The 12,566-nt window shown below is 29.2% G+C and overlaps 1 protein-coding gene across 2 annotated transcripts in view; it reads right to left on the bottom strand.

Moving 5' to 3' along the window:
- LOC142319456 (eukaryotic translation initiation factor 2-alpha kinase 1-like) overlaps positions 1–12,566 on the bottom strand; it is a 121,873-nt gene that overhangs the window by 20,133 nt on the left and 89,174 nt on the right. For both annotated transcript variants that reach the window (XM_075356766.1, XM_075356767.1), the window contains 2 exons: positions 4,186–4,347; positions 2,510–2,729 (listed from right to left, as the gene is read on the bottom strand). In XM_075356766.1, coding sequence (XP_075212881.1) covers positions 2,510–2,729; positions 4,186–4,347 — 382 coding nt within the window. The remainder of the gene's footprint in view (positions 1–2,509; positions 2,730–4,185; positions 4,348–12,566) is intronic.

Raw genomic sequence — 12,566 nt, 5'->3', positions numbered from 1 at the left:
ACGAAGGTAAATCAAATATAAAGGGGATTTTGTTTTTTTAAAAATCTATTCATTGAAAAAAAAAGGCAAATATAATTTATTTTTCTACACAATTTTCTGCTTTAGAAATGTATTTTTCCCACGAGAAGGAAGGTATTTTATCCCGCAGCATCGCAGAATGAAGCTGGTTGTGTCAGGAGCCAATAGTGCATGAATCCACCCATGCCCTCGTCATCTTAAAATTGTTGCCCTCCTAGAGCTTCTTTAAGCGACCTAAACAAATGAAAATCGCAGGGCGATAGGTCCGGGCTGTAGAGAAGATGATAAAGTTGAGTCCAGTGCATTTCTTCTAGTTTTGAGATCGTTAAAGCTTCATTATGGGACCTGGTGTTGTCGTGGAGGAGGATGGCCTCTCGAATCAGTTGGGATCATCTTTTGCGATGAAATGCAGTCCTCACCTCATTCAAGAGCTCGCAGTACTAAGCAGCATTGATTGTTCATCAGTCATGCAAAAATATCAATGTGCAAAATGCCTCGCCATTAAAAAAAACCAGTTGAAAGAACCTTGCCAGCTGACAGTCAAGTCTTGACTTTCATGGCTGCCTCTCCTTTCCTCCACCTCTGCTTATTTGCAGAGGTGGAGGAAAGCATACTGCTTGTTTTGACTGGGGAGTGTAATGGTGGGACCATATTTCATTGCCGGTGACAATTTGACTCAAAACTCCATCACGTTCTTTTGAAAACCTTTCTGTAAGCCTCTGATAGACCTCCAAATATCCCAACTTCTATCTACAGTCAAAAGATGAAGGACCCATCTAGCACACATTTTACGAAACTATAGGTCATTTGTAATGATTGCTTGACAGCTCCCATACCTTATTCCGACCTGTTCTGAATAAGATACACTCACCCATCCATCGTTTTCAAGAATATCTCGAACTGTGCAAATGTTTTCATCTGTAATGCTGGTCCAAGGACAGCGATGATGTTCCTGATTTTCCACTCGTTGTCATCCTTCCTTAAACTCTTTATGCCAGGCAAACACACGAGTCCTTGATAGTGTTTGGTCCCCGAACTGTGTAGTCAATCTCCGGAAAATTTCCCTCGCTTGAACTCCTTCACAAGCAACAAATTTTATAACTATGTGTTGCGCAGTGGAGGGTGCACCTGTTGCTCCGACATTGTGAGCGTTACTGATGAATTGGTTGGGAGTATGGAATGGCCAGCTCTCCCCACACCTAATGACCCCACCCAAGCATACTAGAAGCGCGAGCCCAGTCCTACCAATCGTAGATGCTCAGGAACAAAAATCACGTTTATATTTGATTTATCCTCTATTATACAATTTTATCTTTTATTAATGATGAAAGAATAAATAAATTTTATAAAAGAAAAAAATTCTGCAATCAGTAAAATAATCAAAGTAAAATGTTGATTAAATAATAGAAATTCTTTAAAAAATACCTAATTTCAGTTTTAATAGCTAACTTAAAAAAATAAAAATGGGAATTTTAAACATTTTTTTTCAGTAGGACTACATCAATAGCTTGAAAGAAAAAAATCAATAATGAGAGAAGAAACCATTAATATAATTCACAAAAAGTCCTAATGATAGAACACTTACCTTCATGGCTATATTTATTTTAAATAATTTACTTCAAAAATACACATTTCATATTACTTTATTTGTTTTATTGTGAAAGTGCAACTAAAGTAAAACACACAGATTATGATTAGCTTTTGACTTTGAAATGGCAAAGAAGGACCAATAAATAAAAATCTCTTTGTATCTGTGGTGTTGTATTAGTCACACATTTATTCAAAGGTACAAAAAATGCCCACAAGCACCAGCCACATATAACAAACATGACACCAAATTTTATATGAAGAAAAAACAAACAACTCATCAACACACTTAAACAATAAAAAAAAACAGACAGTTGTTAATTTGAAAAAAAACCATGTTAAATGAGCACAGATAGAATATTACTTGGCTCTGTACTAAACAGACTTCCTAATCACTTCAAAATTAATGCCATTAACAGTAGCGAATCTACACAACTATTGAAGACAGAAATGAATCACAGGCTTCCAAAAATATTCTGGAAGCATATTTCTAGTTACTTAGAAAGTTAGTAGTGAATCTTTATTATTTAATATTAGTGTAAACATCCTATTAACATGTTAATCTTTGAATAAAATAACTATCCTTCAATAATGGAAGAGAAGATATTAAGAAAATAGTAAAAAAAAACAGAATGTTTAAATCCATACAATTTCGCTCAAAGAGTGCTACTTAATAACAGTAAGCATTGAATGAAATTACATGTTTAATAGAATAGCCAAGTATAAAAGCAGTATTTAAATGATTCTGGGGCTCTACATCCTACAGAATTGAAAAAAGAAAGTTATTCTGAGAGGAAACAATGAATTAAAAATACTGACACACTGATGAGTAGACCAGAATGAATGTATAAAATGCAAGAATAAATTACTAATAAAGTATAAATTCAATGTGTAAGTAATGCACCTGCTTAAAAGAATCTTGCATAAAGTTCCAAGCATGAACTCTACCAAGACTATGCCTGAATTTGCACAACGCCAAATTAGACACTTCACTACTACTATCTGAAAGTACAACACCATCCTTAGTAAAACCTGATTTGTTGTTCCTATAATCTGAAGACTTTGATCTTGATTTCTCAAATACTATGTCACTAGATTCTTCAGTTTCCTCTGGACTTTCAGTGCTGTAAAAACAGAAGTTACATTTTTTATTATTAATATCTAAAAAAAAAACTGCAACTTTTTTTAACTAAAAAAATTGACAACTTTACAACAGTGTGTTGGAGAATGAAAAGATTAGCAATTAGTGTTCAATATGAGAAAAGTCTTTACATTATGAATATTATTTACACAGCCCCTACACACGCATGCACGCACGTGCACATGCATGCACTCACACACACACACCTCGGAGAGACAGAGTGAGAGAGATTTTTCTAAACTCAATACCCATATTCCTCTGTATCAATATATTGCATTTTTAATAATCAAAAACCAACTTGAACAACCCAAGTACAGAATTAAAAAGTAAATGAAATGACACTTACCTTATTTTTCTTTTCTTTATTCCAATAGCACTTTCGCAAGATCCCGCATATTACATATCAAAACACTACATTTTTTTTAGAAAAAATTAAAAGATTAAAATTAAAATTACTATCATGTATAGACAACATGACGTCAATTAAATAAAGTAATTGCATATATTTAAATATAACATCAATTAAGAATTAAAATTTTAAATTAAGTTTAAAAATAAAATAATTATAAGATTTATACCTTGCAACCTAGCCAGCCAATGTTACATTATTGAGTGGATTTGAAATTATTTATATACATTCTGATAATATTTATTTTTATCTAAAAACATGCTGCCATCTGTTGCTGTTTTTATAATAGTGTCATCTTCATACTCTGTCTGAGAGTTGATCAAGTTGGAAATTCTTTTATCTTTCTATATATAAAAGCTCCTTTGAAATTGGTAAATTTCTTGGAAATTGACCTATTAATCCTTGATTTTAAAAACCAAGCTATTTTGTGCTTTAAAAAATATCCACTAAATTCAAATATATTTCCTTATATCTTATTCAAAAATTAATAAACATTAATATCTGTTTTCAGGTTGATGAAAAAAAGGAACACATAATTTAAATCAGTTTCTTTGATCTACGTTGATCTTTGAACCCTAAGTTTTCAGTCAGTCTTAATTCATGAATTTAACACAATTACATCAAATAAATGAACAATTTTCAACAAAATGTGTACTTCATCAGTTTCAGTACAGTTGAAGATAATGGAGAACCATGGAGAAACATTTTTCCCTTAGAATGTTGAAAAATAAGTAATAATTCAGAACAACAAAAAGTAACGTAAAAAAACAATCTACAACCTGACAAGGTACTTCTTCCAGAGATTGCTACAACATGCTCAGCAATATTTATTTACACCATAAAATTTCTTTTATGAAAATAAAATTGATCTAATTTCCTACAAAATATATACTGGCAGACTACTAATACTACATAATGGTTATAACATAATGTTAGTGTTACTGTAGCTTAACACTGAAAAAAATATATTTATATCACTCAAAACATAGTTATTTCAAAAGTGATCATTCTTTAAAGAATGCATACTCACTTGTCATCAACAATCACTGTAGTAACTTGGTTATGTTTTGTGGCACGGTAATCAAATGGTTCTAACCAAGCCGCTTTATAAGCAACTATATTAGCGTGATTCAAACATGCTAACATTTTCACTTCCCTAAGACTCCTTAAAAATCCATTTGCATTTTGATATCTGAATACAAACAAAAGTAAAGTTTTCAATTACAATTATATATGAGTTAATACATAACTAAAATTAATGTTTCATTTAATTCAATGAAAAAATAATAGTTGAGAAGTTTAAATCTATTTAATCAGATCACAAATAATTTGTAAATCAACATGCGTTTTTCAGTTACTACCAATCAATATGTTTTTTTAATCATAAGGATGGGTTTTGTGGTGAATGATGATGTAACATTCTCTAAAAAGTGTTTCTCTAAAATCCAACTAACAGCTTGTAAGTTGATTAAAAATCTGCTAAATTAGAATTTTAGTGGTGATTAACTTTGATGGGTTAAAATCAACAAATATCATGGAAAAACATATAAATGACTTACATAGTGAAACAGCTACTAGTGTAAAACCTTAAAAAAATATGTTTAACTGAAGCAGTACTGAACAGCAACTAGTGTAAAACCTTAAAAAAATATGCTTAACAAATTAAGCAGTTTGTTATGATCTGTCCCATATAAGATTATTTCATTAGATACCTCATAATGTGATGCAGATGTTTTATGACCTTACTAGTTTTATGTTTGCATATATGTGTGTGTATATAACACACATATTGTATGTGTGTGTGTATGTACACACATATTACATTATTATATATGTATTACATATATTAAACATTTTGTTTTTTCTTCATATTTAGTTCTTTTGGAGAGCTCTCTGCTTTACCAGAACATCATTTTAAGAAATTAAATAAAAAACATAAATTAAAATTTCAGAGAGGTATATTACCCTTTTAATATAAAAGCATTTTAATGAAATTCTTTATTAATAAAATTGACAATAAAACTGAAAATATCAAAATTACTTCATATTTAATACTAACTACTATTTTCAAGAAGGAGGCTTAACAATAAATACAAAATAAAATATAAAAATATTTATTATATTTATATAGTATAATATATATTTATAAATATAGATATAAAATCTAGTAGCAAATGTTCAAGATATTTTTACAATACATGGAAAACATGCGAGGCGAGGCTGAAATGTAATGTACAGTCCCTCATATCTTGTAAATAAAAAGTCATAGTCAAATGAAACAAATATGATGTAAAAGTACATTTTATTTGAAATAAAAACTTACATTTATTTTTTTTCACCTAGTGACCATTTACAGCTATGTATTTCTTCCAATGGTGAATCAGTTTTCTTATTCTGTCAACGAAAAATGCTGGCTGTCTTTCCTTGATTCACAACCTCTCTGTCATTGAGTTCATCATCTGTGATGAAAAGAATACTCTTAATATTCCTCTTTAATTGCAAGAAGTAAAATCGCAGGGTATCATGTCTGGTGAGTATGGAGGATAAGGAATAGGTTGCCACAAGAGCTTCAGAAGTTGTGTGCTATGTGTATGGCTGAGTATTATCATGTTACAGAGTTATCAGCTCCGTTGATTATCGAACTTCTCCTAAGGTATTTAATGTCTCTATGAATTGCACAGAATTTACAGCTGGCCAATTTCCTATTAGTCAGTTATGTACATGTGTTTGAAATCCAGAATACTGTCAAGAGAATTTTTTTTTAGTAGAGGGTTATGGTTTGAATTGTTTTGATTGTGAGAACTATAGTGCTGATAATCTATGCTCTACAATTTTTCTTCTGAGTGGTAATGATGCACCCAAGTTTCATCTCCAGTCATAATATTGAAAATGAAGTGTCCTCCTTTGACATAATGAAGTTTCAGAAGTTGTACACAACATTCCTTTTGCTGCTTGTTCTTTTCTGTGGGTAAATAGCCTAGCTGTGCAATAATAAGACTCCTTTGGCAGTTAATTACACTTTCTTACTTTTGATATACCTATCTGGGTGGCAATGTGTTACTATGTGAAGCAACAGTCATTTTGAATCAATTCATCCAACTCCTTTTGCTCCTTCTCAACAATCACAAAAACTGGCCAGTCATTGCAAAGTTCATCCTCAATGAAGCTTTGCTAGCTTCTGTTACACAAAATTTTACTCCAACTTATATTTTCAGATTTTATTTCTACCTGCTACTTTGTGATATTTTCTATTCCTTACTTTCCAGTGTACTTTACATTTCAGTCAGCAATAATTACAGTATTTTAAATAGCCATGAAACTAAAATATGGATCAGACATATTGAAGACATTTTAGTAATATATAATAAACAAGTCAATCTAGATCATAATATAAAATGTAAAAAATTAAGCAGTTTTCATAAAAATTTGTACACACTTTAGATGTAGAATCAATAATACATTTCACATTTCAGATATTAACACAAAAAAAGAAAAAAATTAATTAAGACTTGTGTATATCAAAAACCAATTATTACCACTAATGACAATTAATAACAACTTCTATAGTATGATTAATAGAACCCTAAACTACAGATAAAAAAAAAAACAAAAACAAAAAACACACATTTTACTAATTGCAAAATTGCTTTTAAAACTAACAATAAAAATTAGATAAAATATTATAAAGAATCTAACTGCAACATTTTTAATAAAGTAGAATTTTATAAAATAGGATGAAGAGAGCAAAATTGAAAAAAATTTTAAATAGGAACGGCAAACAAAAATAAAAATATATATTAAAAATATAATCTTGGCAAGACTTCACTAGTTTGTAGATATGAGAAACCAAAATCGATAAATACTGATCAAATTAGGTAAAATAAGCACATATTTTCAAGTATAGAAAAAGAATCATGCAAATATTAGAAATCATAGCAACAAATTTAAATCTCTTACTCTCAAAAAAATACACAAAAAAGCAACAATATTATAGTTAATGAGTGAATAAAAGGTGAACATATGATTACAGAAGGAAAATTACACATTTAATTTAGATTTAATCTATGTTTTAAAATATATTTATCCAAATTATGGCATAATAAATAAATAAATAAAATAAATGTATATACTTATTATGGCATATTATACCAAGTATATCAACATATAAAATTAATTTGATATATAAATATTAGTATATTTGAACATATCCAGTAGGATAGGGGAATAGTGTAAGCACTTTGTTACTATGTTTTTTTACAGGTTTTGTGTTATTTTGTACTATGTTTTTTTTTCAGGAGATTAACACTTAACTTCTTGGGTATAGTCCTCTGACTAAAATAATGAAAAAGTATATACAAACATGGATGCAGAAATGATTTGTTTTCAAGTTACAACCAGTTAAAATTTTCCATTTTTTTTTTGTCTCCACTACATGTACACATTCTACTAACTTAAATTAATGATTTGTAATGGTTTTTAAAATTAAAATATCTGACTACAATATATGAAAATTTCCAAACAGATGAGTTCCTAAGCTCAAAATATTTTCTGGCTCTCTTTTGTAATTTATGATCCTGGAAGTTATTTTCAATGGTTACTTATTCTATTGAACTTCAAGTTGTTTGTTCTATAGAGAAATCTACTGCAGAACAAGTAAATGTTATTCAAATAATACAAATCATTCCTAAATTCAGCAAAAGAAAAATCCCATTTTGATCAGATATACCACATATTAAAACATGAAGAACAACATTTTGCATTTGTAAAACTGTTCAACATCTTCAAACAGTAGGCAATCAGATATGATTATATTTTTAAATATCATAAATTCAGTTTTATTTACATCAGCTATGTGGTCTACTGACAAAAAAAAAAAACAAAAAAAAACAGTTTTCTGTAAAAGCATGGTGTGGTATAATTGGGAATAAATTAATGTAATTTTTTTTTTTAAGATTGCCTTTTGGAAAATGGACATGTAGGCTTACAAAACATTAGCTACCAGAACTGTTGGGAGCACTTAAATCTGATTTACTGAAACAGAAGTAGATTGGATGAGGAGGCCCAATTAATCAACCCTCAAGGACCTTTTAAATAGATCCTCCGATTGATTACTATCTGTGAGGATACATAAAACAAGTAGTTTATGAAGTAAAGTTGAATCAAAGAGTACAAATTAATCTATATAATTTGTGAAATATTTGAAGTTTTTAAGAATTACAATTTAAAATTCTTAACTATTACAAGTTAACGTTAAGTAATTTCATTCATACTAAGTTTTACATAAACATCAGTGAGAACAAGTTGAACAGTATATTTATGGTACACTGAATTAAACAATTTTAAATTGTTTTAGATGCCAGTAATGATAATTTTTTTTTATTAAGTTTAGAATTATAGTAATTTTGTTTTTTTCAATAAGAGCTGATTTTTTATTTAATTTTTTTTACATCAGTTTATTCAAAATTAAATTCTCTAAGGATTTTAGAGTTAAACAAGACAGTCTAGTTGTCAAACTAATTACTAGTTTTTCAGCTAAAGTAGCTTTAGCACTAAAAAATAGCCATTAAACCAGAAAGATACTATGGTTATATCTGACAGTAACAACTTTGTTGTTCAAAGATTTTCACTTCAAACACAAAAAGTGTGCTTTTGGCAGATGTTATTGAGTCTTATAAAAAAATAAATGGATAATAATGAAGGTAGCTACAGCTCTGTGATTCAGCTTACTATATTCCAGGCAAACTTTTACTTAAAACCATACAATTTGTTCTACAATTGGGATTGAGAAATGCTAAATGAGTACTACTTAAAATCATATTAACTGACAGTTTTAGTAGAACTTTAGGAAAACGTTTGAATTAACTGGCAAACAAAGTGTTTTTGTATTTGTAACTGGTAAACAAGTTGAGACAAGTATGATAAAAAAGCCAATGAGGAATCAATTAAATGAATTGATTGAAAATATTATGAAATTAGTTATCCATAGAATTACATACATAAAACTGTAATGATAAAAATATAGAACAGCATACAAACCTTATAAATAAATCTATATAATAAAAATTCAACAGAAGTCATATTGGCTTACACAGTACAGTAAATTTGACTTTATGAACTGTAAAAATGTAAATACAAATGATTACATTAATATTTATACTGTAATAACCACTGGTCATTTAGGATTATTAAATACATTACATAAGTGGAAGTAGCCAATTTTCCAATTTCACAGATAGTATGAGATAAAAAAAAGCATGATCTGTACTTAATTTAGAAATTAGGTCAGTTCAACAGGTATAAATAATAATTTAAGAAAAAAAGTAAATAATAAAAACAAGAAATACAAATACATGTATATTGGAAAATTAAACTTTCATAAATTCAGAAATAAAAATGACATGATTAACAATCAAAAACTTGATAATGAACAGAAACTGGCTGAACTAGTATTTCAAATAGTAAAGAAACAGCTCCAACAAATTACTTCCGTACCTGGCATAACACTATGAAACAGTATCGTTATATGATGTTCATTATTGTTTTATTTCAATATATGATTACAGTATAACTTGATATTGGGATCCTGTCCACTTAGTCATTCAGACTGTTTTGGCATCAGGACACTTTAAGTATTGTTAATTTTTTTATAAAATTTCAAAAGCCATTTTTTGGAATTTTAGTCTGAATTTTTTCTTCAAGTTGATTCATTAGTACTTGAATGGCATGGAATTAGGAATATTCAGTAGGCCATTAGTTGAAAATTTGCTTTACTTCAAACCAATTTCATATCATTAATTTTTTTATTTATTTCCAATACTAAATGTTATCACAACAAAAGTCCACAGAAAAAATATTTATTGAGGATATTCAACAACTAATAAAATTATTCCAAATTTACATAGACTATTTAAAATAGTTCTTCTCTTTAAATAAGGCAACTTTTACTTTTTAAGTAAAAGTGAAACTGTTTTATCTGAAATAAGGAAGTGTAGTAAAATATATGCAAAATGTTTTCCATAGCATCTTAAAAACACAACAAACATTATTCCCTGAAGTTCTTGTAACATGCATAATATAAATAAACAATATTAATGACTTATCCAAGTTGCTCAGACACAGTGTTATTTGAAAAAAGTTAATAATCTTAAATAACCACAGTTAGAATAATTATTCATTGTTATTATTTTATGAGTCATCACAAACAAGCAATGTTTTCTGTGTATTTTTTATGATTACAAACAAAATTTACTATGTCCATTCATCATTAATTTCCATATACTCTTACATTATTTTTTAAATCCAAAGTTGTAATTGACCATATTCGATATCACAGTTCACTTCATAAATCAACCTAAAAATCCAATTCATTGAAAGCATAAATACAGAAATTATTGGACACTACATCAGTGCTGATGGTGGAGTTACAGAACGGTATAATAAATAAATTTTATATTTATAATGACTCAAATCAATGAACCTAAATCACATAATGAGACATCAATGAAGCTAAATCGCAGATATTAGAACTTCAAAACATTGCAAATAAAATTACCCACAAAATATTATTCCAAAAGACAGAAATTATGTCCCAAAAACCAACATGATTAAAATAAGTAAACATTAATGATAATAAAAACAAAATAGTAACCCAACATAAATATCTTGGAGAAATAGTAACAAACAACCTAAACAAAAAAACCTCGATCCAAATAATAAGAAACAAACTAGCTAAAACTCAACAATTAACCTGGTACAATTGCAATAAAAAATGCCCATCAATAAACAAAGACATTACACCAGAAGCCACTTATGCAGAAGAAACACTCTTTCACCTGAATGAACTATCAAAGACAGACAGACTGCAGAAAATTGAAAGAAGAATTCAAAAAACCTGCATCAATAAAAAGTACCAGAAAATGAGTAGTATGGATTGTGCCCAACAAAGTCATGTACAAAGATTTAGAACTCATCATTGATACCATGCATAAGAGGAGACTAGGATTCTTTGGACATATCATGAGGATGCAAGATTCAAAACTTCTGAAACAGCTAGTTCAGTACAATCTCGATGAAGATGGATCAGAAAAATAAGATAGGATCTGAAGGAAATTGGCCTTATACTATTAGACATCAAAGATAAGATAAAATTAAACAAGTATATCAAGAACAAAAACAATCGCTTCACACTCACAAGAAAAAACTCACAACACAAACATTTTCAACAGTAGAAAGGGCACAAAGCTTGGAACATATGAAAAAGTACCGGGAGGACCGCAAGGCCCAAACAGTTCCATCAAAGAGACTTGGAAAACGGACAGTTAGAGTGATCCTATGCGATCACAAAAGATAATAATAATAATAATGAGCCAAATGCGCCTTTTTTTATGTAGTTAGCAAGAAAGTTCACGAGGTATGAACTACTTAAAATTTATTTATTTAAACCTATAAAGAAAATATTAATTTAAATTATTAATTATAATAAAATTTTTATTCATAATGGCTAACAATTAAAAACATAGAATATGATATTCAATGTCATTTCAGTAATGAATAAATTCCCTTCTCTGGTTACACTGTTTTTTTATAATTTTTTTTTTTTGTCTTCAGTCATTTGACTAGTTTGATGCAGCTCTCCAAGATTCCCTATCTAGTGCTAGTCGTTTCATTTCAGTATACCCTCTACATCCTACATCCCTAACAATTTGTTTTACATATTCCAAACGTGGCCTGCCTACACAATTTTTTCCTTCTACCTGTCCTTCCAATATTAAAGCGACTATTCCAGGATGCCTTAGTATGTGGCCTATAAGTCTGTCTCTTCTTTTAACTATATTTTTCCAAATGCTTCTTTCTTCATCTATTTGCCGCAATACCGCTTCATTTGTCAGTTTATCCACCCATCTGATTTTTAACATTCTCCTATAGCACCACATTTCAAAAGCTTCTAATCTTTTCTTCTCAGATATTCCGATTGTCCAAGTTTTACTTCCATATAAAGCGACACTCCAAACATATACTTTCAAAAATCTTTTCCTGACATTTAAATTAATTTTTGATGTAAACAAATTATATTTCTTACTGAAGGCTCGTTTCGCTTGTGCTATTCGACATTTTATATCGCTCCTGCTTCGTCCATCTTTAGTAATTCTACTTCCCAAATAACAAAATTCTTCTACCTCCATAATCTTTTCTCCTCCTATTTTCACATTCAGTGGTTCATCTTTGTTATTTCTACTACATTTCATTACTTTTGTTTTCTTCTTGTTTATTTTCATGCGATAGTTCTTGCGTAGGACTTCATCTATGCCGTTCAGTGTTTCTTCTAAATCCTTTTTACTCTCGGCTAGAATTACTATATCATCAGCAAATCGTAGCATCTTTATCTTTTCACCTTGTACTACTCCGAATCTA

This window comes from Lycorma delicatula, chromosome 2 (genome assembly GCF_047948215.1).
Source record: "Lycorma delicatula isolate Av1 chromosome 2, ASM4794821v1, whole genome shotgun sequence".
NCBI classification, from domain to species: domain Eukaryota; kingdom Metazoa; phylum Arthropoda; class Insecta; order Hemiptera; family Fulgoridae; genus Lycorma; species Lycorma delicatula.
This window is presented reverse-complemented; position numbering and strand designations above follow the sequence as displayed.